General features: G+C 36.7%; 1 protein-coding gene across 4 annotated transcripts in view; it reads left to right on the top strand.

The window, feature by feature from the left end:
* Nucleotides 1-27052, top strand: part of map7d1a (MAP7 domain containing 1a) — a 44039-nt gene that overhangs the window by 2597 nt on the left and 14390 nt on the right. For 2 of the 4 annotated variants that reach the window (XM_082149716.1, XM_082149715.1), the window contains exons 2-7: nt 13287-13499; nt 19437-19505; nt 20371-20391; nt 23087-23250; nt 23553-23664; nt 25301-25405. In XM_082149716.1, the coding sequence (XP_082005842.1) occupies nt 13287-13499; nt 19437-19505; nt 20371-20391; nt 23087-23250; nt 23553-23664; nt 25301-25405 (684 nt within the window). The remainder of the gene's footprint in view (nt 1-13286; nt 13500-19436; nt 19506-20370; nt 20392-23086; nt 23251-23552; nt 23665-25300; nt 25406-27052) is intronic. The other 2 variants (XM_082149717.1, XM_082149718.1) reach the window with 2 other exon arrangements.

Below are 27052 nucleotides of genomic sequence, written 5' to 3'. Positions count from 1 at the left end.
ATAGTCTCCCTTTGCTAACCTGAGAATCTGTCTTTTATGTGCTTGAAACATTAAGGTTCATAGATTGCAATGTTTCCATCCAAAGCTGTGAATTTAACTTATGAGCAAAAGTGGAATATCGGATAAAACGTTTATGAATAAAGCCCTGTTTTCATCCCATCTGTCCTGCCAGTTATCCAATCACATCCACTGTTGTGGCAAAGTCACGTGAGTTTTTTGTTGTGCATCGAGGCATTTAATCAGTAAGTATGTTTCCATCATAGTTCATGCGTATGTCTACTTAGCCTATCTGATAAAAACATTTATCTGGCTCATTTGAGAGCATGTTTTTTAATGCACATTTTTAGAATTTATGCCCATCTTGACATGTCCATCCAGCGTTTTTTTTAAATGTAATATCCCAAAATACGTTAGTTTTCTGCAGTTTCAATGAAATCTAATAGCAAACTAATGACAATTGAGAGCAGTGATTGACTGAAATCTAATAATTTACTGACAGCAAATAAGATGTATTTACATTTGGGGAATTTAAATAAATACTTATATATTGCATATTATGAGTATTATTTGGAGTTCGATATTTGGTGTCACAACAAAACTGTTTTAATCAATTGTCAGCTCTGTGGAGGGAGGCTAAAGAGATTGTCAGACTGACAGGGGCCAGTTTCTGTTGTGTAACATGTAACAACCCCCAAAACACATTTGTATACACACACCCCTCTCTGTCACGCCCGAGAAACAATATTCAGTTTCACAACCTTGAACCAAGTGGCTATTATGTAATGAGCAGAAAATTACCCATTTTTTAGAATGACACCATTAATGACTTTGTAACAGAAGGAAGAAACTATGCTATGACTTTGCAAAATTTATTGTGCAATTAAGATAAAATGCTGTTCCATTTGGCATTTGGCACATTATTTTGTTCCTTTATTAGAAGAGTGGGAAATTTTTGACCTTGGATGTCATTAAATGAGTGCCGACAGCCTAATGGGGAAATGTAACAATCAAATTATCCAATTTATCCTGAACACCAACTTTAATACTGACACTCGCATGAACATATGCAGTTATGCACCAGTGATAAATGAAGCACATTTAGCCTGAGGAATAGTTTTGGTTCTCCACTGCATCAAATCTGACCTAGAAAGTGTGTCTCGGGCGTAATTAATCCTCTCTTAAAATTGGAATATTGTCAGACCTAGAAAATGGCAAGGAAGTGTAAAGGAAAGGGATTTTCAAAGCCATATACTCCAGATTTTGTTACTATTATTAATATTGGTCCTATTGTTATTCTTTCTTTCTTTCTTTCTTTGTATTCATAATAGGAGGGCTTGACTCTTGATAATCCAATTTGCACAACCTCAAAAATATTGCATGTCAAATAAGTTTACATAAGCCCGTTTCCCGCGTTGATCCCAGGAAATTGCTGTAAAATTGCTAGAGTGCCTTCTGTGTGAACGCAAACACGTCCTGGGATTGATGCCGGGATCGATGTCGGGATGGGGACCTAGTAACATTGCCGGGATCAGTCCCAGAACGCGCCCTGTGTGAACAAAAGCCAGGACCAATGCCGTAAGGGGTGTGTGATGACGCACGTGCCATCGCAGGGACCTTTCGACTACAACCTATACAGCATATGGGGAACGAGCCACTCGGCAAACCCAGTGGCGCTACAGGGGAGTATGGACTCGTCTTCGTGTAGAAATGACGAAGAGGAGTTATCAGCAGAACTGACATCTGACAGGAGTTATCACATCCTGACGTCACGTGTCTTTACGGGATCATTACGGGATGTGTGAACGCACTCACAGTTTCGGAAAATCACTGGCAGTGTGAATGAACCAAAATCAAACGATCCCGGGACACACTATCCGTGTATTTTTCGGAATCTCTGTGTGAAAGTGGCTTGAATGTATTAATCCGTTTTGCTTGCCACAGTGCATACAAGAGTTTTTATTGAATAAAGGATCTGGTAATTCCTGTGTAGTTGTGTAATCTTTTTACAATTGTTAGAAAAAGGGTTAGTTTATCCAAAAATGAGCATTCTGTAACAATTTACTCACTTTCATGTAATTTCAAACCTATCGAGACCCTAAGGGGACATGATCATGGAAAAAATATGAGATGGGAGGAAAAATTATATTTAAATATTTTTGCGTTCTCTCACAAAACTTTTGCTTTCCTTCTTAACAGTATTGCATGCCCCTGAGAAACTTAGCACCATTAGGCGGAACGTAATACTTTTGCAAGAAGTTTTTGTTCCGCCTACTAGCAACTTTGCATCAGCTCACAAAATGTTTTGTGTTCTCTTGCAAAGCTGTTGCATTCGCCTGAAAACTTTCATTGACTTGCAAACTTTTTGTGCTCTCTCGCAAACATTCACTAGAAACTTTGCGTTCTCTCACAAAAGCACTGAAGTATTGTTTTTCCTCCTACCTCTTATGATTTCCATCACAAAAGTATTGCCAACACTGTAAAACATTTCCGTGAAATTTATGACAAAAAAACTGGCAGCTGTTTAACACACGAGAACGAACCTCATTGGTTACGCAGCACGTTTGAGCTTCTGGAAGAGCTCATTCAGGTTTGGTTGAGCTTCTGCTTATGTTCGCTGATCAATGTTTATATGTGAGTAAAAGCCTAAATTAAATCTCGATCAAATGTCTTCAGAAAATTTGGACTAAACCACTCGATTCATATGGATACGTTTTTCCTGATCACTTTATGAACTTAAAGTTGCAATTGCGTAGGCTGTCTATGGAAGGACAGAAAGCTCTCCGATTTCATCAAAAAGATTTTCATTTGTGTTTCGAAGATGAACTGGTTTGGAACGACATGAGGATGAGAAATTGATGGCAGAATTTTCATTTTTGGGGTGAACTAACCCTTTAAGACTGCAGATATGTGATTTAGTTGTAATAGGGACAAACATCGAGCTACCTCAGTATGGAGACAGCATTCATATTTGTCATTTACAGCAGGCGCTGTGTTTTCTGGTGTGGCCACTGAGTGCTAGGAATGCTAAACATTCCTCACTGAATGTGTGTCTTCTGTTCAGCTGAGGAGCGAGAGAGAGAAATGAGGGAAGTGAGAGCGGACGAGGAGGGAACGGTGTGACAAGATTCCAGAGCTCATGCCTGCATGCATTCAGATGGAATCACGTCAGGTCTCCTTTCCCGTGTAGCACCCAGATGGTGTAAATCACAGTCCTTATGAACAGTCCTCATGAAGCGCTGGACGGAGCCTTTCCATCTTCCCCTTTCCCAATCTGATTGGATAAAGGCATCCGTCCGCACCAGAATATGACAGAGGACACTTTCATCAAATGCACTGCCATAATCATCATCTCCATTGCAGTAAATGCTGTGATGTATTTTTTTTTTTTTAGGAAAATGGTTGATCGTTTAAAACCGCTTTATTTGGAAGACCACATATAAAAAGTCATTACTTTCTAACTGAATACACTGAAATGGGTGTCTTGTGAAATCAAATTGGTTTCTGTGGCACTTGTATTATCCAATCAGAAAACTTTGAGGCGAACAGTTATGTGAGTTTGGGGAGGGACTACTTGTCAAAAAGGCTAATGTTGCTGAAATTGCAGAGTGGCTTTAAGGGGGGAAAAACATTTGTAATGCAAGGAATTTTGGAAAATGGAGGATGTGATAAAATGGGAACCACTCTAGAATTGTAAGAAATTACTGTGATTTAACATTCATAATCTGTCCCTGCTGAAAAATGCTATCTTAAACTATGGGGTTTGCTGGTCTTACATGTTTTCGCTGTCCTCCAAGCCTGACTGCCTGAAAAGTGTCCGAAACCCCTTTTAAAACCAGCCAACAGACTAGCGAAGACCAGAATACCAGCTTAAACTAATGTACGATTTTTTTTTTTTTTTTTAGGCCTTTTAATACTGTGGCCTACATTTTTTAATAATGAATGAATTGAAGTAAACTCTTCATGTTCCTGATTTTAATGAGCTCTTCAGAGTGCTGTAAAGCACTTGTGCATATTATTTAGTGATTCACCACACACTTCATTAGTCTCAGCTTTTAAGATACATAAGATACAGCATATCACGTGTTGGGTCTTTTAAAGTCTTCCTGAAAAGTTATAAATGTTTTGGTTATAAACGTGAGCATATTAGTTACATCATCAACGAAAACATTAGATTAGTGAGCTGTTTTGCTTTCTGTTGCCTACATAGGTATCCACCTTCTAAGACAGCATCCTATCTAAAATGGACCCTCATAAGTGACTGATTTGAAATGCCCTTCACACACTCTCTGTGGTATACATTAGCAAAGTGCACTGGAAACTTGACCCTCAATTGATTGTGATAGATTTTGACCGAAGTTTAAGACGCGTTAGTTCACTCTGCTGCCATTTTGGTAGCTAGGGACCTTATGTGGGTAATAGGCGTACAAGTATAGATCCTATCTACTTGGGGAAAGACTGAAATCTCTTATGCCGTATCTTCCTGGTTTGATGTTAACATGTTGCTAAGCATTTCATACGTGTAAACCTTAAAATGTTTTCTAGGTAGTCTGCTTGTTAGATTTTGAAACAGAGCCGTTATCTTTCAAAGTTGCAATGAAAAGGAGGTAGCGACAGATATTTTCTTCTGAATTATGACGTGCATCTAAGTGAAAAAGATTATTGAAAAAGAAAAAAAATGTAAAGCGAGAACTTGGTTCTGATATCGTTTGTTTATTGGATGGAGGCAGATCTGAATATGTGCTGCAGTTTATTGTAAAAAAAGGGGCAGGGTTTTATTTGCAGACTAAATGATTGGAGAAGTCCAGCAAACATCACCACAGAGAAGTCGTTTTCACTGGAAGATTGGTTATTTTATTTAAAGGGATAGTTCACCCAAAAATGTTATCGAAATTTTGTCATCATTTACTCACCCTCAAGTTGTTCCAAACCTGTATGAATTTCTTTCTTTTGCGTTTCATTGTTCATTGTGAAGAATTGTTCACAATAACATGCATTTAAAAATAGATGGGTTTTATTTTCACTTGGAATCTTTACAGCCACGTTGTCATATCTCATAGGTGGTGTAAAGGTCAAAAGACAGGAAGACTTGGAATGCCGTCAGAGACTTTCCTGTCCGTCACTCTTTTGCTGGTTTTACATTCCCTGTGTGGGGATTTAACGTTTGGACGTCTTGATGTGTCCTAATTTTAACAGCTGAACAACTGGGAAAACAGCTGTACTCTGTTTTGAGCCCTGCTGTATGTTGTAAAAGGCTGGATTTACAGTCTGTTTCTTCTGGAGGTGGGAAGATCATATCAGGGAGAAGTCGGAATGCAGTGACAGTCAGCTGATCTGTGCTGTAATGTCGGTCTGACGCAACTAAATGCCACTGGTCTGAGTTTCAATTTTGTTTCTTGTTTTGTTTTCTCACATGCAGGTTTTCTATTGTCATTTCTTTAGTGAATCAGATACTGATAACTGATATGCCGATAATAATTTTCATGTTATGGCCAATAGTAAATTTTTTGTAAAAAATATCTAAAATTGCCATAAAATTAAACCAATCGTTTTAAATGCTATAAGTGAATTTATGCATCACAACATTATAATGTTCAGTATGAAAAATAGATACTCATTTTGAACTTTACTAAAATATTACATTTAACATCGTTATTAAATTAGTAGCATTTTTAAAGACTTTAACTTTAAAAACCGTTAGACGGCAGCATGGGGGAAATTAGAATATCCAGAATCGACCGAGATCAATTGACCAACACCAATAAATTAATATATTAATATGTAACAAATAACCGATGTGTTACCGGTTAGTGTTGTCAAAAATATTGATATTTCAGTGTTGTATCGATACTGAAATATCTGAAACAGTTCCAATACTCCTTTTCTGCTGTATCAATACACCAATACCATTTGCACGTTCTTGCTTTCTTCTCTCCAGCGCCGAATTGACACACACCCGCCGCTTCTCACGAACTCAGCTCATTTTGTTTATTGCTCTTAAATGGCTCTTAAAAAGCCCGTCTTGCAGAGTATTCAGGTAAATAAGGTCAGTTTTGGCACGTAAATAGTTAAGGGAAGTCGCATGTTGTGTTACAGTATATGGATCTGTGCATAAGCTCTTAAAGTGACAGCAGCCTAATAAACCTGCTTATTTCTGTCATGTTCATCAAAGAGCAAAAGACAAAGAAAATCACTCGCTGATCTTGTTTTGTAACTTCAAGCATTAATTAGTATTTAATTTTTACAATGAAAACTATCCAGTGTTATTTTACATTTGATACTTTCCGTTCTGTGGTTTTTCTTACCTGAATATAGTTACACCCATTTAATTTGTCTCTTTATTCTATTGTATTTATTTGTGCTATCATTTGCAATTTGTTTATTCATTTTATTGTTCTTTTATTACTGACTGTTTAGGCTACTTGTCTTTTTTTTTTTTTTTTTTAAATGTAGTTCAATGATTCAAATAAAGCCTCCCTGTGCTGTGTGTAAGCTATTAAAACAAAATGACCCAAATTATCAAAACATTATGAGATAATAACAAATGATCTGTATGGTGGTATGCATATATGGCAGTTTTCCCCGTGGTATTGAGTATCAATAATTTTCAAGTTATCGAAGTATCGTGGCAACACTATTAACGTTACTAATATATTGTGCCTCCCTAACAGGAAAATAGATCAGGACATGATCCCTTTGTGGTTTGAAAAAAACTTGATGAAGCACAATGCAACAACGTCAATATGTTTTAAAGTTGATGTGATTCAGATCTATAGAAAAAAGATGCATTCACCCTCAAATTTCAATGTGTTGGAATTATTAGAAACCACTGATGGATCTTGTAGTATGACCTTGACTAGACCTCAGTTTGATATTTGATAGTTTGCTTTGACCGCCAAACCAGCAGCCCACTGCACTACTTTTATTAGCTATACAGATGCTAACAGTTTAGAAAATTAGCAATTGATTCAAATCATATGACTGACCATTTTGTCTGGCCAAACCAAAATAGTCTCCATGTTGAGGTTGAACATTGATTTAATGAAATGTGTAAATGTTTATATAAGGCCTTGTGTTTTTATTTTCCCATGTGATAGTTTAGCTCTCAGTTTGCAGATCTTGTTCTTGGCTCTGGTATCCTCCTGCTTTAGTGTGAGTGAGTTCACAGTACATGAAAGTGCTTTAGGGCTGAGGACGAGATTGGTTCCCATAATAGGCTTCTGCTGCAGGAATGGCTGTCAGATTGTTGGGTGGAGTTGGAAACCCAAACACTGAATTTAGCAGAATCTCCAGACTGTTTTGAATTGATGTTTAGGACTTCGCTGGTTTAAAATTAACCGGTTGAAGGTTTCTGATAGATGTTTTTCCACCAAAATCATGCTGGTTCTCACGCCAGAGCTCAACCGAAGGATCCAAGAACTGCTCTCAGGTTGTAGGAGCCGGGTTGGGTAAAGCAATTAATACTTTTATTCAGCAAAGATGCATTTAATTGATTAAAAGTAAGAATTATTTCATGTCAGTGCTGTTCTTTTTGAACTGCCTGTTTCCACAAAAATACAGGATCATGTGACACTGAAGACTGGAGTAATAATGCTGAAAATGTAGCTTTTCCATCACAGGAATAATTACATTTTACTATTTATTCAGTTTTGAATATTAACACACTGCAGAAGTCACTAAACTTTCATGATGACAGAGCAGGAAGTTATGAATGGCATGGCATCCATCATTGCATTCAGCTGTGGCCTGCCACATACTGTATGTCCTTGTCACTTCCTCTGAGAATCGTCCTTTAGACGAAAACATGCTGGGGTATTCTGGGTACAGACCCAAGAGAACGCCTGCTGAGTTCAAACCACACGCTGCCATCTTACCTCACTGTCTGTGGTTTTGTAGAGGGATACTGGTATTTAGCAGTGAATGTGGTTTTGCAATGGTAAATATCATTGTCATCACACGACAGAGATACAATTTTTTTATTGTTGCCGTCTTGCCGAACAATGTTGCAACTTGTTGCATTAATATAGAATTAGTTTTTTACTTAAATGTAACACTGACGGCAGATTCTTCTTTCATTTTATGAACATTATGGACATCTTTTAAATCTTTTTTTGGTTTACATCCCATCATATTCCACTTTTACAAGAAATCTATTATCAAATAAGATGAGAAATGGGCTACTTTTCATATCATTGTTTATTACATCCACTTGTGTGTCTGTGTGCAATTATGTAATATTGTATTTTTCTTAAGTAAAGTGTATATGTTATTTCCCTTTAACATAACAAATGCATGAAGCTGAAAAACATAATGCAATCCTGAGCTACTGCTACAACTCACCCATATCTTTCCTTTCCTCTCTCAAGACACTCCCTCACACACAAACACACACAGAAACTAGTTTGAGCTCCGATGTGAACCGTTCAAATCCTAAGTGCATTCGTCAGGCATGCAGTGAGCCAGTCGTTCCCTTGTGCAGTGCTCTGGGTCGCCCGCCTCAAGCTTGAGTCTGAGATGCTTAAGTAAATTTATTTTGACGCATCACATTTTAACAACTCCAGACAGGCAGAACTTTGGAGCACCATTACAGATCATAGTCTCTCTCGCTCTCTCTTTGGCTCTGTCCCAGCAGCTGGTGTTTACTCTGGGCTTCCAGTGAGTCTGCTCCTTTCCCTCACACTCCCCCCAGAAGAGGCGCCCTGCCTGCTTACATCATCCATCCGGGGTGAGGGGCGAGGGGCCGGGGGGTTGAGGATGAGGTAATTCATTAGGCCTCAAATGAGATGCAGACCCATTCTCAGTCGGCCTCTCGGTTCTTCTGTTCTCCCCCCAACCCCCCACTCACCTCTTCCGATCTTTGATTCAACGGTCGCTGCTTGCTTCCACTTCCGGCTCCCTGTTTGTCTCATTTCCATATTTGAAAAAGAGCATTGCTCAAGCTCTCTACCCTTCAGGATCAATGCACCCTTTTGGCGAGACTGATCTGCTCTCTTCATGTAACGGGTTTTCTGTGGTTTTAGGGCAGCGTAATGACACATTGTCCTTTTAAAAAGAGCAACAGATATGCTTGAAGTATTTATTTTTCATTCGTTCATTTATTTTTTACAGATAAACACAATTTTATACATTTTATACTCATTCATAGATATGTTTTTATGCACTTTTTTGGGGGTTTAAGCATTTTCATGTCAGTTATGCTGTTGAAAAAGGGCAGATGTTGTCTTAAGAATATGTTTGCCTGTAGTTTTTTTATGACTATGATACTATAACCAGGGATGCACCAATAGTAAAATTCTGTCACAAGATGTGTCCCCTTTTGGCCCCTCCAAATCAGTCCCTCAGTCCACACTTTTGTCAGACAGTATTAACTTTAACCATTAAAGGGATACTCCACTTTTTTTGGAAATAAGCTCATTTTACAACTCCCCCAGAGTTAAACAGTTGAGTTTTACCGTTTTCGAATCCATTCAGCCGAACTCCGGGTCTGGCAGTACCACTTTTAGCATAGCTTAGCATAGATCATTGAATCGGACAGGACCATTAGCATCTCTCTCAAAAAAATGACCAAAGAGTTTTGATATTTTTCCTATTTAAAACATGACTTTTCTGTAGTTACATCATGTACTAAGACCGACGGAAAATGAAAAGTTGCGATTTTCTAGGCCGATATGGCTAGGAACTATACTCTCATTCCTGCGTAATAACCAAGAAACTTTGCTGCCGAGTCCAGCAGGCGTAATGATATGATGCAGCGCCTGAAAATAGGTCTAATAGGTTAGACAAACTTAGTCCCGGTCACGTTGGAAGTTACCGATTTTCAGGCGCTGCGTCATATCATTACGCCTGCTGGACTCGGCAGCAAAGTTTCTTGGTTATTACGCAGGAATGAGAGTATAGTTCTTAGCCATATCAGCCTAGAAAATCGCAACTTTTCATTTTCCGTCAGTTCAAGCTATGCTAAAAGTGGTACCGCCAGACCCGGAGTTCGGCTGAATGGATTCGAAAACGGCAAGACTCAACTGTTTAACTCTTGCCGGAGTTGTAAAATTAGCCTATTTCCCAAAAAAGTGGAGTATCCCTTTAAGCATTGCTACCACATATAGAAATTGGAGTCATTAAATTTGGAGTAATTTACTGTTTTAGAAATCTTCCTTTCTATTTGTCAGTTGCTTGTTTGATTGACAGCATGGTCCATTTCTATAGTCTCAGTCTATGTTTCCAGACATGATAATGAGTACCAAGCAAATGAATAATGCAACAGAAATCAGCAGCCACATTACAGATTTAGATTTAAACCTGGAGATTTCATGACAAAGTACAGCTACTCTCCGACTCCTAGTTTAAATCTCAACCTTTTATGCATGCAACAACCCAGATCTTTTCTTGTGTCTAATGTCTTTTTTTATCATTTCATGTCTGGTGGTAATGGTATTTTTAGCTCAACATGAATAATGCAGTGCATGGCAGCGTTTGCTCAGTTTGTCCATGGACACAGCGTGTAGTGCCAATGGCAAGAGGAAAAGGGATGCAAGGGTGGATAAAAAAAGAGTCATATCTCGGCTCAAGCACACCTGAGGGTAAAGAAGAACTTTAGCTGAAGTTGCCTGCTCAAATCTCCAAATATTAGTCCCTGTAAAACTCTCAAACCCCCGTTCATTCATTGCCATGCCGTTCAATCTCCCAGGAATAAAACAGGCCACCACTGATGTGTGTTTTTTGTTGTTGTTAGAATAACTCTTCCGCCTCACGGCAGCTGAATAGAGAATAGAGACAACACAGGCGTCCCTCTGAGTAAAAGCAGGATGTTTTCATATTTGCTCGACCAAGCTAATTTTTAGGATGTAGTATAGGGCTAGATGATATGTTGAATATCCATAATATATTTGTGTTGTATCTGTTTTGCTGGCAATGTAATTTTACACAACATAGACATTAGGTGACCCTCTAATGAGGTACTAAAAACCCCAATTGTTTAAATAATGTCTCTGATTAAAATCTTCATAGAAAAACAAAGTTAGAGTTGGTAAATGAATTAAACGGTTTCAGTAAATTGATTCTGAGCTTTGATTTGATTTGTTTTGTTTACATCCTGAAAGTTGATATGGGATATTAATTTATGATGTGGTGAAAATTTTTATAAAAATGTGAAGAAAATATAAATGTTTTGGTAATAAACAACAGTATTTAACAATCAAAAGTTTGGAAACATTTACTATTTTTAATGTTTTTGAAAGAAGTCTCTTATGCTGCATTTATTTGAAAAAAAAAAAAATCAGAAAAAAACAATTGTGAAATATTATTACAATTTAAAATAGTGGGTTTCTATTTGAATATACTTTAAAATATAATGCATTCCTGTGATCAAAGCTGAATTTTCAGCATCATTACTCCAGTGTCACATTATCATTCAGAAATCAATTTAATATGCTGATTTATTATCAATGTTGGAAACAGTTGTGCTGCTTAGTATTTTTTTATTTTTTATAACCTGTGATATTTTTGTCAGGATTCTTTGATGAATAAAAAGTTTTAAAAAAGAACAGCATTTATTTAAATGTAGCTTTGCCATCACAGGATATTTTAAAGTATATTAACCATTATTTTAAATTGTAATAATAATTCACAATATTACTGTTTTATTCTGTATTTTTTTTTATCAAATAAATGCAGGCTTGACGAGCATAAGAGTCTTATTAAAAAAATATAAAAAATAGTAATGTTTCCAAATTTTGACCGGTGTTCTGACGATTTGCGCTACCTGCTCAGGTTCTCCCATTAAAACAGATGGGTAGCACAAATTGATTGCATAAAATGCTCCCTTTTAGATTGTGCTTGTGCTACCAGCATCATATTCACGTAGTTGGAGTTTTTTTAATTTTTATTTTTTTTTATTTTTTTTTATAAACCCCTACCCTAAACCTACCCTTAAAACAATCATATATATTGTTGGTAGCACAATCTAATAGGTTGCATGTTTCGTCAGTACACCTACTGTATATATTATTTGCTATGTTATATGCATAACCAAAATTATTAATGAACTATTAAAAATTCATTCTTTATTTTGCTTTTTTTGGTAAAAGCAGTGTGGACAATTAGGCTTAATCATTTTTAGTGTGTTTTACATCTAATTGGCACCAACAGTAATTAAAATATGTACTGAATATCATCAAAAAAGCTGAAAAATAACGAGTTTTTTTCTTAAGGTATATTGCCCAACCTCACACTGACGTGTGTGTGTGCGCGTGCGTGTGCATGTGTGTGTGTTTATACATAGATGCTTTACAGTCTTTAATGTTGGCCAACTTCACATTGGACTCTAACCCAGGTCATACTCTTATCAGTTAAAAACATGTGATCTGTTGAACTTTGTGTTTACTGTCTCGACATGACATCATGGGTTTAAGGCCTCAGAAGCCCAGCACTTGCTTTCTTGCTCGTTTTCTTGGACGAAAATGTTCAATTTAGACTTTTAGACTGTTCAAGTAGCCAGGTAGCCTAAGCAACAAGCTTGTCAACAGCGGTTGGAATCTTCAGCTCCTTACAGTTCGCTTCAATTGAATTATGATTTAGGAAGTTATGATCTGTTGCGGTTTAAGGCAGCTCATTGACAAATCCTATGTTAAGATTTTGCAGAAGATACTGCATAAATTAACCCACCATTAGAAATAAAATAACCTAGAATCTGATGTGTGTGTGTGTATATATATATATATATATATATATATATATATATATATATATATATATATATATATATATATATATATATATTCATAAACACTGACATTAACTGCAGGGAATGTTAATGAAACTCAGATTGTGGCATTTTGGATGGTCATCTAGTATCCATGATTTGGCAGTTATTGGAATGTTTTCCATTTGCAGGAAGTATTTCATATGGTTTAGCCTCGAGTGTCTTGAAGATGCTGATCATCAGCAATAGAGATTGTGTTTGCCATATTCACTAAATTTATGTTCTTGAGGGAAGAGACAAGTACAATCCTTCAAACTACCAATAATCAATTCACTGGAGTGCAGTTAAGATTCATATCGAGCCGTCTGGATGTGACTCTTACTCAATTAGTCTTTGAAATATTCTTGTTATGCAAATCAAACAAATCGATCTGGATTTAATCTCTACAGAATGTAACTTTGAATGACTCTTCTGTGTAATCACACATCAAGTAGACAAATACACTTGAGTGTTTGCTGTTGTTTTGGAATGAAGTTCAACTGGTCTTCATCTCTCGGTTGAAGTTTCTCACTCTTTTTGTCTTCTGTCTCAGATCCCCCAGCTGTTCCCGAGGCCAATCCCAGTGATCCCAGCTCTGAGGAAGTCAACACCCCTTCAAAAACAGAAACAGGCCTTGAAGCCAGTAGGCCTACAAAGATGGACCCCGCAAGGAAGTCAGTTACCCCGACACGACCAGACGTCATTCCAAAGTCGCCCAAGTCGACACCTACTCCGAGGTCAAGTTGTAGCCCTCAACCCAGGAAAGGTGGGTATCCTGAAGACTATCTGCCATTTATCTTAAGACAAGTTCAATATTTGGTTTTGATACTCTTCATTATATACAGTCCTCTTTATTACCTTTTTACCCCAAAAGATCAGAATGTAAGTAGAAGCATTATCAGTGCCAGGTCATTGGGTTTACATGGTTTCTAGTTAGTTGAAGCTGGTCTTTAGTTGATTTAGCTATTAGTGTCCAGATCAGCCATTTTGGTCAAGCCGGGTTGGGTTGGATACCATCTTGAGGTGCTTAAGGTGTTCTAACACAAAACTTGTTGACTTGTTTGACCTCCATAATCTGGTATATCCATTTAACATCCAACATAACATTGATCAGATTCAGAATCAGAATGAGCTTTATTTCTTCTGTTAGCGCAGACGCTTGGCGAATAAAGAGTCATTTTGATTCTTGTTCTGTAATAAACCTTTTAAGTACTTTATATTCGCTTAACACAATTCAAAACAATTTCCCTTCCATGAGAAGCATTCAGGAAATCTCTTGAGAAAGGAGCCAGTCATTGAGGGTTTACCTTTGCCCAAAGTCTTGAAAGCTTACAGAGGCATTTGTTTAATGTCCAACAAAGAATTTCCATAGTCAGGCCTCTGTAAATGCTCCCAGACTTATCACATTAATGTAGAATCAGATCCGTTTAGTGAGGTAAATGTTGATGCTAATACTGATTTGTGGAGGCTGGCGACAGGCAGCTCCTAATCGCCTGTGGTCCATCAGCTGAGGTGAAGCAATGAAACCTGACTGGGCATCACATTTCACAGAGCTGTGCCAACTGGAGGGATTTAACCCTCCTCCTTGGTTCAGTCACGTTCACAGTATAATGACTTTACTTGTATAAGAACATGTAGACACATGTTAATGGGAGAGTTGTTTGGGTTTGAGAAAGTAAGCAGCTTTTTTTTGCCTTCTTCATTGTTGCCTCTTTATATAACTGAGGATGTGGTTATAGACTGATTGGTGGGTAATTATGTGGGAAAAGCTGGTTCAGCTGTGTTTGATATTCTTACTGTATTTGATACTGTAAATGCAATTGTAATTTTGCACTTGTTCGATTCACAAAATTCTCTTTTTTATATGGTTCCTTGTACTGATTTAAACAGCATTTGTAAGTAATTCATCTGGAAATGTTTGGGAGGAAAACTGTGTGGTGAGTTGACATCAAAATCACTTTAACCATGCTAAAGTAATCAAAAATAACCATAAACTAATAAATTGCAGTATTTAACCAAAACATTTATTTTAATGCAAAAGTGAATGTTATATAATACATCTGCGATGCTACCATACACCCAGTTTTTGAATCATTTAAATAGTTATATATATATATATATATATATATATATATATATATATATATATATATATATATATATATATATATATATATTTAATTATTATAATTTAATTATTTTTATTTTATGTATTTTTCTATAAACTAATATATTTATATTCTATTCAATTCATAGTAATATCAATGCATTAAAATGCAGTATTAAAAGGACTATTAAAAGGAAAATACCAGTTGCATTTATTCAGTTTGTTTACTTAATTTGTCATTAATAGTGTTTAGCTTTTCATTTTAACTCCGATTTTTACCTTTAATTGACTGATAATTTCTTGACAAGTTGTAAAGTTGTAAAGTTTTGCCGTCATTTCGCCTCAGACGGTTTTATGTTATTAGACTTCTTCATACCACCGGTTGTGCACAGTTCAGCTTATCCCATCATGAAATATATTACTGCTGTCAAGCAGCGGTAGAGCTGAACTTCTTGTAAAACCGAACACTCTGTTCCACAGAATATGGACATATATTGATCCTGGGCTGCTGCTGCCTCACTCATAATTTGTTATGTGAAAGAACATAAAGATACCTGAAGGAAGGGAAGAGCTGAAGATCAGACATTGACTCATACTGTATGCTCTATGCTGAGTCATATATCTCTTTTTTTTCTCACCTAGCCATTTGCAGTTCACCTTTATTCTGGTTGTCTGGAAAATGCAACTTAAATTAACATAGTAAAAGTTTGGGGAAGATTGTAAAGTATAGCTGGCACTGACGGCATTCAAAAAATAACACATCATTTACAAGTACCATAGGAACTAATAAGATTTGCTCCCTCCCATTTATGATTACTTACACCCTTAGTAAATTAGAATCATAACTGCACCTTTGTCATTAAGGTGATGAATCAACAATTAGTAAGTAATTTTTCTCAGGCTTGTTTAAAAAAACAAAAAAAAGTTACAATATTTTCATTTTACTTTACAATTTTATAAGAGCAAAATCACACGAGTACTGTAGCCGCGTGATATCGCTCTATATCAGCACGGCTGTGATTCTGCCATAGGCAATCACAGCCGTGATGATGATATACAGCCATATCGCACGGCTAAGAGTGTGATATTGTTTATACAACAGTTTGATGGCACAAGTGTGTAAATAAATAAGAAATAACAACAGTGTGTCTTTTAAAAACCCTTTTTTGTGCAGAACTACGTCCTTCTGCCACGAAGTCACATCTCAAGTTGACAGTTTGACAGTCGAGTCTGTTACTAATTCTAAAACGTCACTTCAGAACTAGTAACTAAAGAATGTTGAGTCGCGCTTCATTGAAGCTTATTGTATTATGTAGAGTATTCGCCATAGACAGTTAAGTGCATTACCTGCCTCTAGCTGATATTCTTTAGGCGAATCTCATAATTAAAAAATCAGTTTGAATGTCCACTGAGGAAAGCGATATCTTTGTCCTTTTAACAGTTAAAGCTGCAGTCGGCAAGTCTGGCAGATTGGGTCGATTAGCCAAAATTTTGAATGTTTACAACTCTCATGCCCCTCCCCACTACCAGCGAGCACCCTCCCATCGAGGTCGTGCTCGTCAGTGCGTCACTGTGCGTGTGTACCTGATTTTCTGTGAACGCGTCCGTCTCTTCAGCATCTATCAACACCATGGACTCGGAGGTAGGCTGCCCTGGCTAATCTATCCATAGATAGCAATAACCGAGGAATTGGAAGCTTGTTAGTAGATTTTCTCTCCGCCATCACGCTTCATGCAATCTCCAGGCGAACTTCAGGCGTGGCGTGTGCATGTGATATTAACGTGCGCGAGTGAGGGGGGATCTGTGGCGTGTGCACGACCTGTGATTGACAGTCAGATCTCACACCCCCCTGCGCTGATTGGACCCGATGATCCGGTGTATTTTTGCAAAACAAACAACACGCTCCAGGTGGAGTTAGAAGCTCGTTTTTTTTTTCTAAAACCATCTTATTTATGTTGTTCTGTCGGATTATAGTGTCAATTTCACTGAATATGATCAAAAAAATGTTGCCGACGGCAGCTTTAAGGGGATTTCCCATGACAGCGCTAGTAAAAAATATATAAAGTCGGCAACACCTAAGCTCCAAAATTATCAAAAATATTTATTTAGCGCCATGACAGCGCTAGTCAATGCATTTGTAAGTTGCGTCTTATAATGTGTTGTTTAGAGTAAAAAAACAACATCCTTGTTTGCATCCTTGTTTCAGTCCTTTCAATATAAAAGTCTTTGCTACTCACTCGTAAAGACTGTCTTTGCTGCCATCTAATGGTGCAATAATCAATCAATAATCAAAAATCACTGAAGTCCAAATCACCATTTCTAACAGATTCTTTCTCAATACCAAATACAGCATGTTATTTATATAAAATATGATTTATTGAAAAATAATATTTAAATAAACAATATTAACCATTATAAAAGAATAAGAAGTTTGTACAATAGGAAATAAACATAAGCTAATAGTTTATTCAAAAGTACAAAAGCAGCACTAGTTATAGTACAGGATTTCATTTAAATAAAAATATAAAGTTATGAAACTTAACTTTGCCCTCAGCCAAATCGATTTGCTCTGGAACAAGTAATATATTAACTAGGCCAAATAATTAATTATACTTAAGAGCCACTTGTAATGAGCGCTGCTGGCCTTTCATTGTTTGCATATTTATATCCATATCTATTTCTTACTGTAGGGTATGATGCTGTTAGTGCCAGGATCCATAACCATTAGACTTCACCACCGTTCGAAGGGAGCAGAGAGAATATTGTCAGTTGCGTTCAGCGGTTTTATTGAGAGAATGAAAAGCCTTTGTAATTGCTGTTTGTACTTTGATTTTGATATAGATTTTATGCCATTTAAAATGGATAGTAAGGGTCTTGAATTGGTCAATTGGTCAGTACAGCTTTCCAGCCATGGTAAAATCATTTTGGGTCATCCAGATTGTGCTTTTTTTAGCGCTTCAGGAGATGGTACGGTCAGTGATTATGCACCACTCCGCTGCCTCAGACCCTCTGGAGTCCCTTTCTGGGTCAGTCTTCTGCTTTTTCTGTCTCTGCCCGGTGACTCAGCAATGGGAACATGGGCTGCTCGTAAGGACCCACAAGACTCTGCGCATCAGCTTCCCGTGCTCTATAAATACTCAAAAGTGGAGCACAAGTCATGAAGAGGAACACTGCTGGTGTCTTATGATTATTATTAATGAATTTTTGGTTCATCAGATAAAAGTTTTACTAGACTTTGTGGGTCGTAAGACGCCAACACAAAGATTACATGGGGTCAGTTCTGAGGTTTTAAATTGGAGTGCTGATGAATGATGAACTCTGAGTGAACTAGTTTGAATGTGTAATTGGAACAAAGCTGTTTTCTTTGCTTTGTTCTACACTACAGGTCCTGTGGAAGGCGTAACAATAGGAAACTGGGACTGTGTAGTAGTCTAAAGTCTTAATGTGCAGAATAAATCAGGTGCACAGGGATCAGAACGTGTAGACAATCTATGAAGCAGGTGCTGTCAAATCGGTTAATTGCGATTTAATCTATTCTAACATAAAAGTTTGTGTTTAAATAATATATGTGTGTGTGTACATACATATCTCTCTCTCTCTCTCTCTCTCTCTCTCTCTCTATATATATATATATATATATATATATATATATATATATATATATATATATATATATATATATATAATATATGAAGAGTTCAGATGCAAAAGCCTCTAAGTGCCATCTGAAATATTCTTCTAGAATGATAATTTTTATGAAGCTCAGTAATGTTCAGTAATTTCACTTAAATGACAATGAAAATTACCTATGAATTGTCATTTAAGAGAAATTACTGAATTTAAATATACAAGCTTGATAAAAATGATCATTCTAGAAGTAAATTTCAGATGGCACTTAGAGGCTTTTGCATCTGAACTCTTCATATATACATATATATATATATATATATATATATACATATACATATACATATATACATATATATTGCTTGTGTTTCAACATGCGTACACACAAAGAACCCACAATATACATAAATAAAAAAAACATGAAAAACACCCAATACATTTAAAAAAAAAAAAAATCATCATCACTGAGACCCGCTCAGTAAACTCTGCTAAAACAAAAAACAAAAAAAAAAACACTACATTGTGCAAAAAAAAAAAGAGGCATTGTGTCTTTTTAGCCCAGGTAAAGTTTCCCTTCAGATGAATGTTAATTTGTGGCGTTGGGATGATTGTATCTGTACTGCGAGTCCTCAGCCGGAGCGTGTGAATGCTGCCAGTCTCTGTGTCTGCCAGCTTCCAGTGCTTTATAGCGCCGCAGATGTGAACACGGCCTCTACCACACAATAACCTCTCTCATTCACGGCACCCTGCTGTCTGACTGTCTCTCTCTCTCTCTCTCTCTCTCTCTCTCTCTCTCTCTCTCTCTCTCTCTCTCTCTCTCTCTCTCTCTCTCTCTCTCTCTCTCTCTATCTCTGTCCAGGAGAGCTTTAGTGGGTAGAATGACAACCTCACATTTTTTTTCAAGCAACAATGTGGCAATTTCAGAACATTTCACCAAAACTGAACATTTGATTCTGCCTCTTTTCTCAGATGGAATGAAGCTGGATGAGAGACTGAAACAGGCGAAGGAGAGGAGGGAGGAGAGGGCCAAATATCTCGGTAAGATAACACAAGGCAGACAGTGAGACAGCACCCCCTGCTGTCTGGGGTCTAGATGTGTTCACACAAAAAACACTTCATATCATTCATGGGTCAAACTCCTGAGGCTTGTGCAACAGTAAAGAATGACTGTAAAGAAATACATGTTAGCAGAGGTTCTATGGCTTTTATAGATTTTAATTAGTTTAATTTGACATGTCACATGCTTTTGAGACTAACATGCATGTGCATGCAGTTTACATTTTTGCATATTTATATTTCCCCCCACATTTTTTCTTGTTTTCCATTCTATATGCCTATGTTTGAATTTTTTTCTTAATAGAAATTCATATTAGTTTATTATTTTATTATATAGATATATAACTAAATATGTAATAGCTCATTTAATTTAAAATTCATTTATATATGTTATATATATATACAGTATGTTTGTCTGTATATATACAGCCTTAAATGGCTAATTTAAAATATAAAATTACTTGCATTATTACTATATTTACATACTCAAATGCATGTCAGGAACACTTTAAATCACCTCTGGCTTGGTTACTTATACCAAGTTCTTCTGACTATAGTATTTAGTATTCTAGGATCTCATCTAGTATTCTTTTTTTAAAACTTTTTTCCTAGTTTTAGCAATTATGACTGATAATAATAACTTCTAAATGTGTTGCTGCTTCTGTGTGTTTACTAAACCAGCACTGTGAGAGTTTCTCGTCTTCAGAGAATTATAAATATCTCACATGCTCTGTTTTGTTTGTCCGTCATATCGCTGTGCTTGTCATGGCTGCTGAGATTGCTGTGCTGCTCTGCTTTGCATGATTGACAGAACGTTTTTGTCTTCTTTTTCACTTTCCCTCCCCAGAACAGCATAGCCAGACTCAAGGTAAGCCACTCCCCCGTCGCTGGTGGTGTTGGTGACTGATGCGCTCTTGGGTCTTCATCCCTTTCTCTTTCAGTCACTTCTTCTCTTGTAGAGCTGCTTTCCATTTCCGTCGTCTCTCACTCATAATCATAATCAGTGACAGGTTGTCGAGTGTCTTAAATCTGAGTGAAAGCTGCCAGGCTAGGTTTGTTACACTCCCCTGCTGGAAAATGATGCTTAAACCAGCTTCTAAGTACCTCTTTCTACATAGATGGTCAAAACTGGAAATTGATGGTCATTAGGTGGTTCGAGTTGGACCACACAGTGGCTTCATTATATGTTAAGTTTGGAGCATTGGAGTATACATTTTGTTTTGTTTTTTCCAGCAGGGTCAGCTATCCTCCTGATTTTACCCTAACACTTTGCTTTTACAATTGACCAAAAGTGAATTTCATACAATGATGAACGTGACGGGGCTTGTCTGCATATTAGTAAAAGGAAAAGAAATGTGACAATGAACTAATCAACACTTCGATTTGTAGGTTATCTCAACTCAAATGCATGAATCTTTTGCTTATTTTGGGTTCATATCCTTTACATGTATGCTAAATAAACATGACATGATTTTCAGTGCATCTTTCAAGACATATAGGTCATTTTATTGTTTACGTATGACAGTAAGCTGACCCTATTTTGGTTAATGTAAACAGCATTCTTGTTGTTTAGCTCTGGGGTCAGATATAGTTCAATGGTGCACCAAATTTGAGCTTTTTGACCGCTAAACCTCACCTCTCAGTTTATATGTTTTTCTGGAATCTTGTTTTCATAACATGTTTTACAAGTTTCGCATAATTACAAACTGCAGGATCCGTTCAGACCCAGAAATAACATCTGCTGCTGTCTTCACATCTACTGTGACTGAACTGTGAATAAATCATGATCGATGTGAATGTAATCACGATAAACACACGTCCTTCTACATTCCAGCCACACGAGTGCGATGCGTGTCATTTAAAGCTAACTTTTCAGGCTGTCGTCAATCGAACTCATCAATCCATCTCTTCTGCTATCACCATCATGGACTTTCACATTAGTGTGTAATATTTGTGTGGGCTGCATTGAGTGAGTCAAATGTTCATTGTTGGATATAGTGTCTGTGTTCTCTCAGACTGTGAGTCGTCTTCCATCTCATCTATCTGCCAGCAGGATTATGAAAGTTTGATGAAGAGTGTCAACCTGGCGCCCTCAGGCCATCACTATTTTATAACTGTGGAGCTCAGAGAAAAAGGCTCAAAACCTCCAGCCTCACTAGAGATGAAGGCTCTCAGCGGGGAGTCTTTTCATGTCAAGCCTTGCGTTCAATTATTATAATTTTTTTTACACTGACAGTAGATATTCCCCATTCTGTAAATTATTTTATCAGCATTAGTCTAAAAGTCTTGTGCAGTTAGTATTTACTCTGATTTGACAGTTTACCTGACAGTTAATAGACAACTTTATTTTGCTAGCATTTCTCATGTCTTTACATAATGAAGGTGCAGAGTGGAGCTTGTAACATATTAATGACCCTGTCATCATCACTCGTGTTTGTCTGAAATGACGTCATTGTCGTTTTATAAAGTCAAAACACCATTATTAAGAACAAGATGTTGCATTTCATGAATTTTAAAAGCTTTATAGCCACAAACCACCCTTTTCAAATCCCAATAGGATATCTTGACTTTATTTCCTTAAGACACAAAACCTGGAGATTTTTATTTATTTCTATAAAAGTAATTGCATGGCTAGGATATGAAATAAAATCTTTCTATCATTTTTTTTTCTACATGTGCTTAAAAAGAGGTTATAAAGGTGTTTATTGTAATGATTTACTAGTTAGAATTGATTTTGTAAACATTATGTGGGACATGTGATCAGTGGGAATAGTTTCACAAAATATAAGTTGTAAGATATTTAAATACACTACCATTTAAAAGTTTGGTCACAGTAAGATTTTTTTTAAAGAAATGAATAGTTTTATTAAGCAAGGATACATTAAATTGATCAAAAGTGACAGTAAAGACAGTTAAAAATAAAATCTATTAAAAATCCCGGGAAAAAAATCCTCAAAAATATTAAGCAGCACAACTGTTTTAAACATTGATAATGAAATGTTTCTTAAGCACCAAATCAGCATATTAGAATGATTTCTGAAGGATCATGTGACACTGAATTTTGGCTGCTGAAAATTCAGCTTTGTCATCACAGGAATTAAACGCATTTTAAAATTGTTAAAATGGATAGCAGTTGTTTTAAATTGTATCTGCTTTTACTGTATTGGATCAAATAAATGCAACCTTGCTGAGCATAAGAGTCTATTTTTTCAAAAACATTACAAAAATCTTACTGACCCCAAACTTTTGAATGATATTAAAAGGATAGTTCACCCAAAAATAAAGATTCTTTAATTTTTCTCACTTCTGTCATTCCAAACTCAGACAATCAGTGAAATTCATTTATATATGGTAAAATAGACCTAAGAGTTCCGCACTCTTTTTGATAGCCAAATACTTCACATTTGATCAAATGTCTAATAAATGAACGCATTGAGATTTGGGAATGTTGAAATTTGTGAATGATGGGTGTTCGAATCCTGTTCTTGGAGGCCAAGGTGAATGAAGGTCAAGATGCTGGCCTGGTTTTGGTAGCTCACAGGCTCTTCCTCTCTCTCATGTAGCTGCTAAAAAGTCTCAGTGGCTGGAGAAGGAGGACCGGGCACGGAAGGTGCGGGAACAGCAGCTGGAGGAGCGGAGGAGGAAGCTGGAAGAGCAGCGGCTGAAGGCAGAGAGACGCCGATCAGAGCTGGAGGAGAGACAGAGGCAGAAATTTGAGAAGAACAAGGTGAGAGAGCAGTGGTGGTCAGTGCAAACCCACATAATCTGTTACATCCTCTAATTGTACACACTCAGAGAGTTTGTGAGGTTTCTGCCAACTCGGCAGGCATTGTTTTCTTGGAGTAATGCTAGATGAGTTATTTATTAGTGAAAGTGGAGGACATTGTACCAGGGCTCTAAGATTTCAAGCTGGTTCCTCTGTTCCTCCCAGTGCCCATTATATAAATGTACAATATAAAGTGGTTGCTGCACTTCTGTTACTCTTTAAAGTGATATTCATAATGGAATTGATTTGGGGGTTTTTTTCAGGAGCGGTATGAGGCCGCCATTCAGAGGTCTGGTAAGAAGACATGGGCAGAGATTCGGCAGCAGAGATGGTCCTGGGCCGGAGGCTTGAGCGGCAACTCCAGCCAAAGCCAGAGTGAGTTACACAAACGGCGTATACATAAACACACAAACTGTGCATGTAGGTATAGCTATCTGGTTCCTTTTTCATATTAATTGCATTCGTCATCTGTGTGAAGAAAGGAATAACCTGGAATGCCATCGGCTTAGATGTGATATAAGAAAACATACAGATTTTACTGAGACTGATGCTTCTAATATTGTTCTATCTCTCTTTTTGTCATCATTAATACTTAAGAATTCCCACAAAATTACAAATGTATATTTTCCATTTCTAAATGAAAAGTAGCAGTTTCTCTAGCTTCTTTGATTTTTCACATGTGAGATGGTTTCTAATGTGAAACGTAAAAGAGCCTCACAACCTTCTGCCTAAGCCCAATTCAACACTCTTTCCTAATGCGATAACAATCGCTTCACTTCTGGAGATCATCTGGGGATTTTATGTGCTACTTGGAAACGCATATACTGACTGAGATCTGCAAACGTTTTTCCATTTTTACCGCAGTATATTTCCACAGCTTAAGTTTTGGTGAGCTTCACGCCTCACAAGATTCTACACACACCGAAGGTGACTGTCCTGTCCAACTATATTCATCACACTACCGTTCAGTAATATTGTGAAATAATAGTACAATTTAAAACAACTGTTTTAATATATTTAAATTGTTATTTTATTTCTGTGATGGCAAAGTGTAATTATCCGCAGGCTTTACTCTTCAGTCTTCAGTGTCAAATGATCCTTCAAAAATCATTTGACTATGCTGATTTCATGCTCAAGAAACATTTTTTATTGTTATCACCAATGTTGAAATTGGTTGTGATGCTTAATAATAATTTTTTTGTGGAATTAGTGATGGAATGGAAATCTTTTGTACTGTTACATTATACGTCAAACAAAGATAATTTCACATGAATGTTGCATTTTCTCCATTTCAATGTTGCTGTTATCAAATTTTAAAGCAACAGAAATTAGGCCTGTTTTTCCGTTTGGCCGGAAACTAAAAATGGACTTTTATCTGGCTGAAAATGTACAAAAACTCAAAAGGTGAAGAAAAACATCTTCATAATCTTCAGTTACTTGCCTTTGTGTATTTGATGGGTCTGTATATAACAGGAGGTGAGAATGACTTGCTGAGAATGCTGGGAAATATGGTAATGAACTTCAGCGCAGCTTTGTACCATCTCCCCCAGGACTCAAGACCTCAATTTATAGGCTAACCAATGCTGTTTCTCCAAGGATCTTATTTTCCAACCGACTTAATTTAGTTTTTCCTCTCCCAAAAGTTGTGCACAGTCATTGTATTCCCTGATGGTGTCTCAAGAGGAGAAGTGGAGGCAGTGACCCCATTACAAAGCCTGTAGACTCCATAATAATGAACTTTGAGCAGCACAACTCATAAAAATAGCAGTTGAGTTAATATTCAGACACAGCAAACATTATCCAGGTTATCCAGGGCAAAAATAACCATCTTTGGCTGTTCAAACAATAGCTTTAAGATATATTTTGACCAATATATATTTACTTGTTCTTAATATCAGTGCCTGCTTTGTCTGTTTGAGGGATTCATATTTAATTATTTCACTGCCACCTGTCGTGTCGTCTTGGTCCCCTCAGCATTGTGTGTATATTCGGTGTTCTGTGAATTTTGCAGGCAGATGCTCAATATCAGCGGTCAACCTGCCCAAACATGTGGACTCAATCATAAACAAGAGGCTCTCCAAATCCTCTGCCACTCTTTGGAAGTCCCCTAGCAGAAGTAAGGACATGCCTCCAGATCTAGCCCCTCCCCCTCGTCTTCACAGGCTCCTCCCTTCGCATATTTATGAGTTTCCATTTTATGATTTGATTCCACCTTTGATTTCTCCCTTGAGACCAATCACCTGCTCGTCCACCGTGATCACTCAATCACTCCCTCCTTTCAATCCGCCTGCTCGTCAGTGTCTTCAGTTAATGTGTTCAAATTTGAATTTTGAAATCTTCGTCTTTCACCGTCGTCGACCATCCTCAGTGGTGCTCTTTTTTTTGTTTGTTTAGTTTTGGTGGTGTTTTTTTCTGTTCCTTATTCTTTGTTCTTGATGTAACAGTCTTCAGAAGTGTACTCAAGAATCCTTGCATACTTTTCCATACCTTCATCTGATAATATAGTGGCCCCAGAAAGTAAATGGACACTTTGGCCACTCTTAAAAATGTTTATTAGAAAATGAAAAATCAAACAAATGATGCGAGAGCTTTTCTCAGAACAAACTTTTTTTCTAAGCCAACAAAGTGTCCATATACTTATCTATTTGAACAACATATGTTTTGTTTTATCGATGACACCATACAATATGGTTCAATTCATTAATGTTAAAGCATTAGGTATCATGAACACATTTTTTACATCCATTTGTTAATTTAGATTTAATTTAATATTTCATTTAAATGTAATTACTAGCTGTTTCAAGGATATTAATAAATACAATTTTATTTTTAATGAAAATTAAAAAAAAATTACCTAATGCATTAAACTGTTAATGAATTGACGCTTATTGTAATGTGTTACTGTTTTATCATTTAAAAACATCTTTGTGTGCAATGTTTAAAGTGTGTTTGTGCCACATTTCATTTATTTATTTGATGTTTTGTTGACAAGCATACGTTATAAGTGTTCAAACACTTTTTGTGGCCATGGAATGTGCTTAATCTGCTGCCATATTTAAAATGAGAAATGTGTTGATGGATGTACGTTCCACAAAGAAGGGTCATTTATCAGTGAATTGGGGTGAAGTTATGCTAGTTGATTGTGGTGTACTGAGGTCATGAAAACTCAGTTGTAAGAAGGGCACACTCTATTTTTGAGTGCTCCCTACAACAATAGATGGAGTAGAGCAGAAAGTATACGTCATGCTCAGTGCTCAGACAGCTAATCGAATCTGGGAAGTTTTCCATGAGCAGAGACATTACTGCAGAGTGCTGATGAATGTTCAGCTCTAGGCAGTAACTCTCTATCTATCTCTCTTTCTGTTTCTAAAATGCTCCCCCTCATTTTTCTTGTGATCTTGCTTTTCACATCTTACCATGCATTTACCTGTGGTTCTTCCTTTTTCCCACTTTTTCTTTTCTCATCTCTTCTTGAAAATCACATAAGTTTAGATTGTGAATTCCCAGAATTATCAATTGAGTTTGAAGTTGTTGTTTTTTTCTGTGTGTGTAACATTTATCATTATTTTTTTTGTTCGTTGTTATTTTTATTTGTTTTTTTATTCTGTTGTTAGTCCTTTTGTGTTTATAGTTCACCCACAAATTTTTTGTCATTATTTACTCATAGCAAACCTGTATTGACTTTCTTTTTTCTGTGGAAGACAATTAGATGCATTGATGAATCTTCACACAGTTCATAGTGACCACAAAAAAAAAAAAAAAA

The sequence above is a fragment of the Leuciscus leuciscus genome (genome assembly GCF_965113295.1).
Source record: "Leuciscus leuciscus genome assembly, chromosome: 20".
NCBI classification, from domain to species: domain Eukaryota; kingdom Metazoa; phylum Chordata; class Actinopteri; order Cypriniformes; family Leuciscidae; genus Leuciscus; species Leuciscus leuciscus.
The sequence above is the reverse complement of the archived record's forward strand: the minus strand, read 5'-3'. Positions and strand labels throughout refer to the sequence as shown.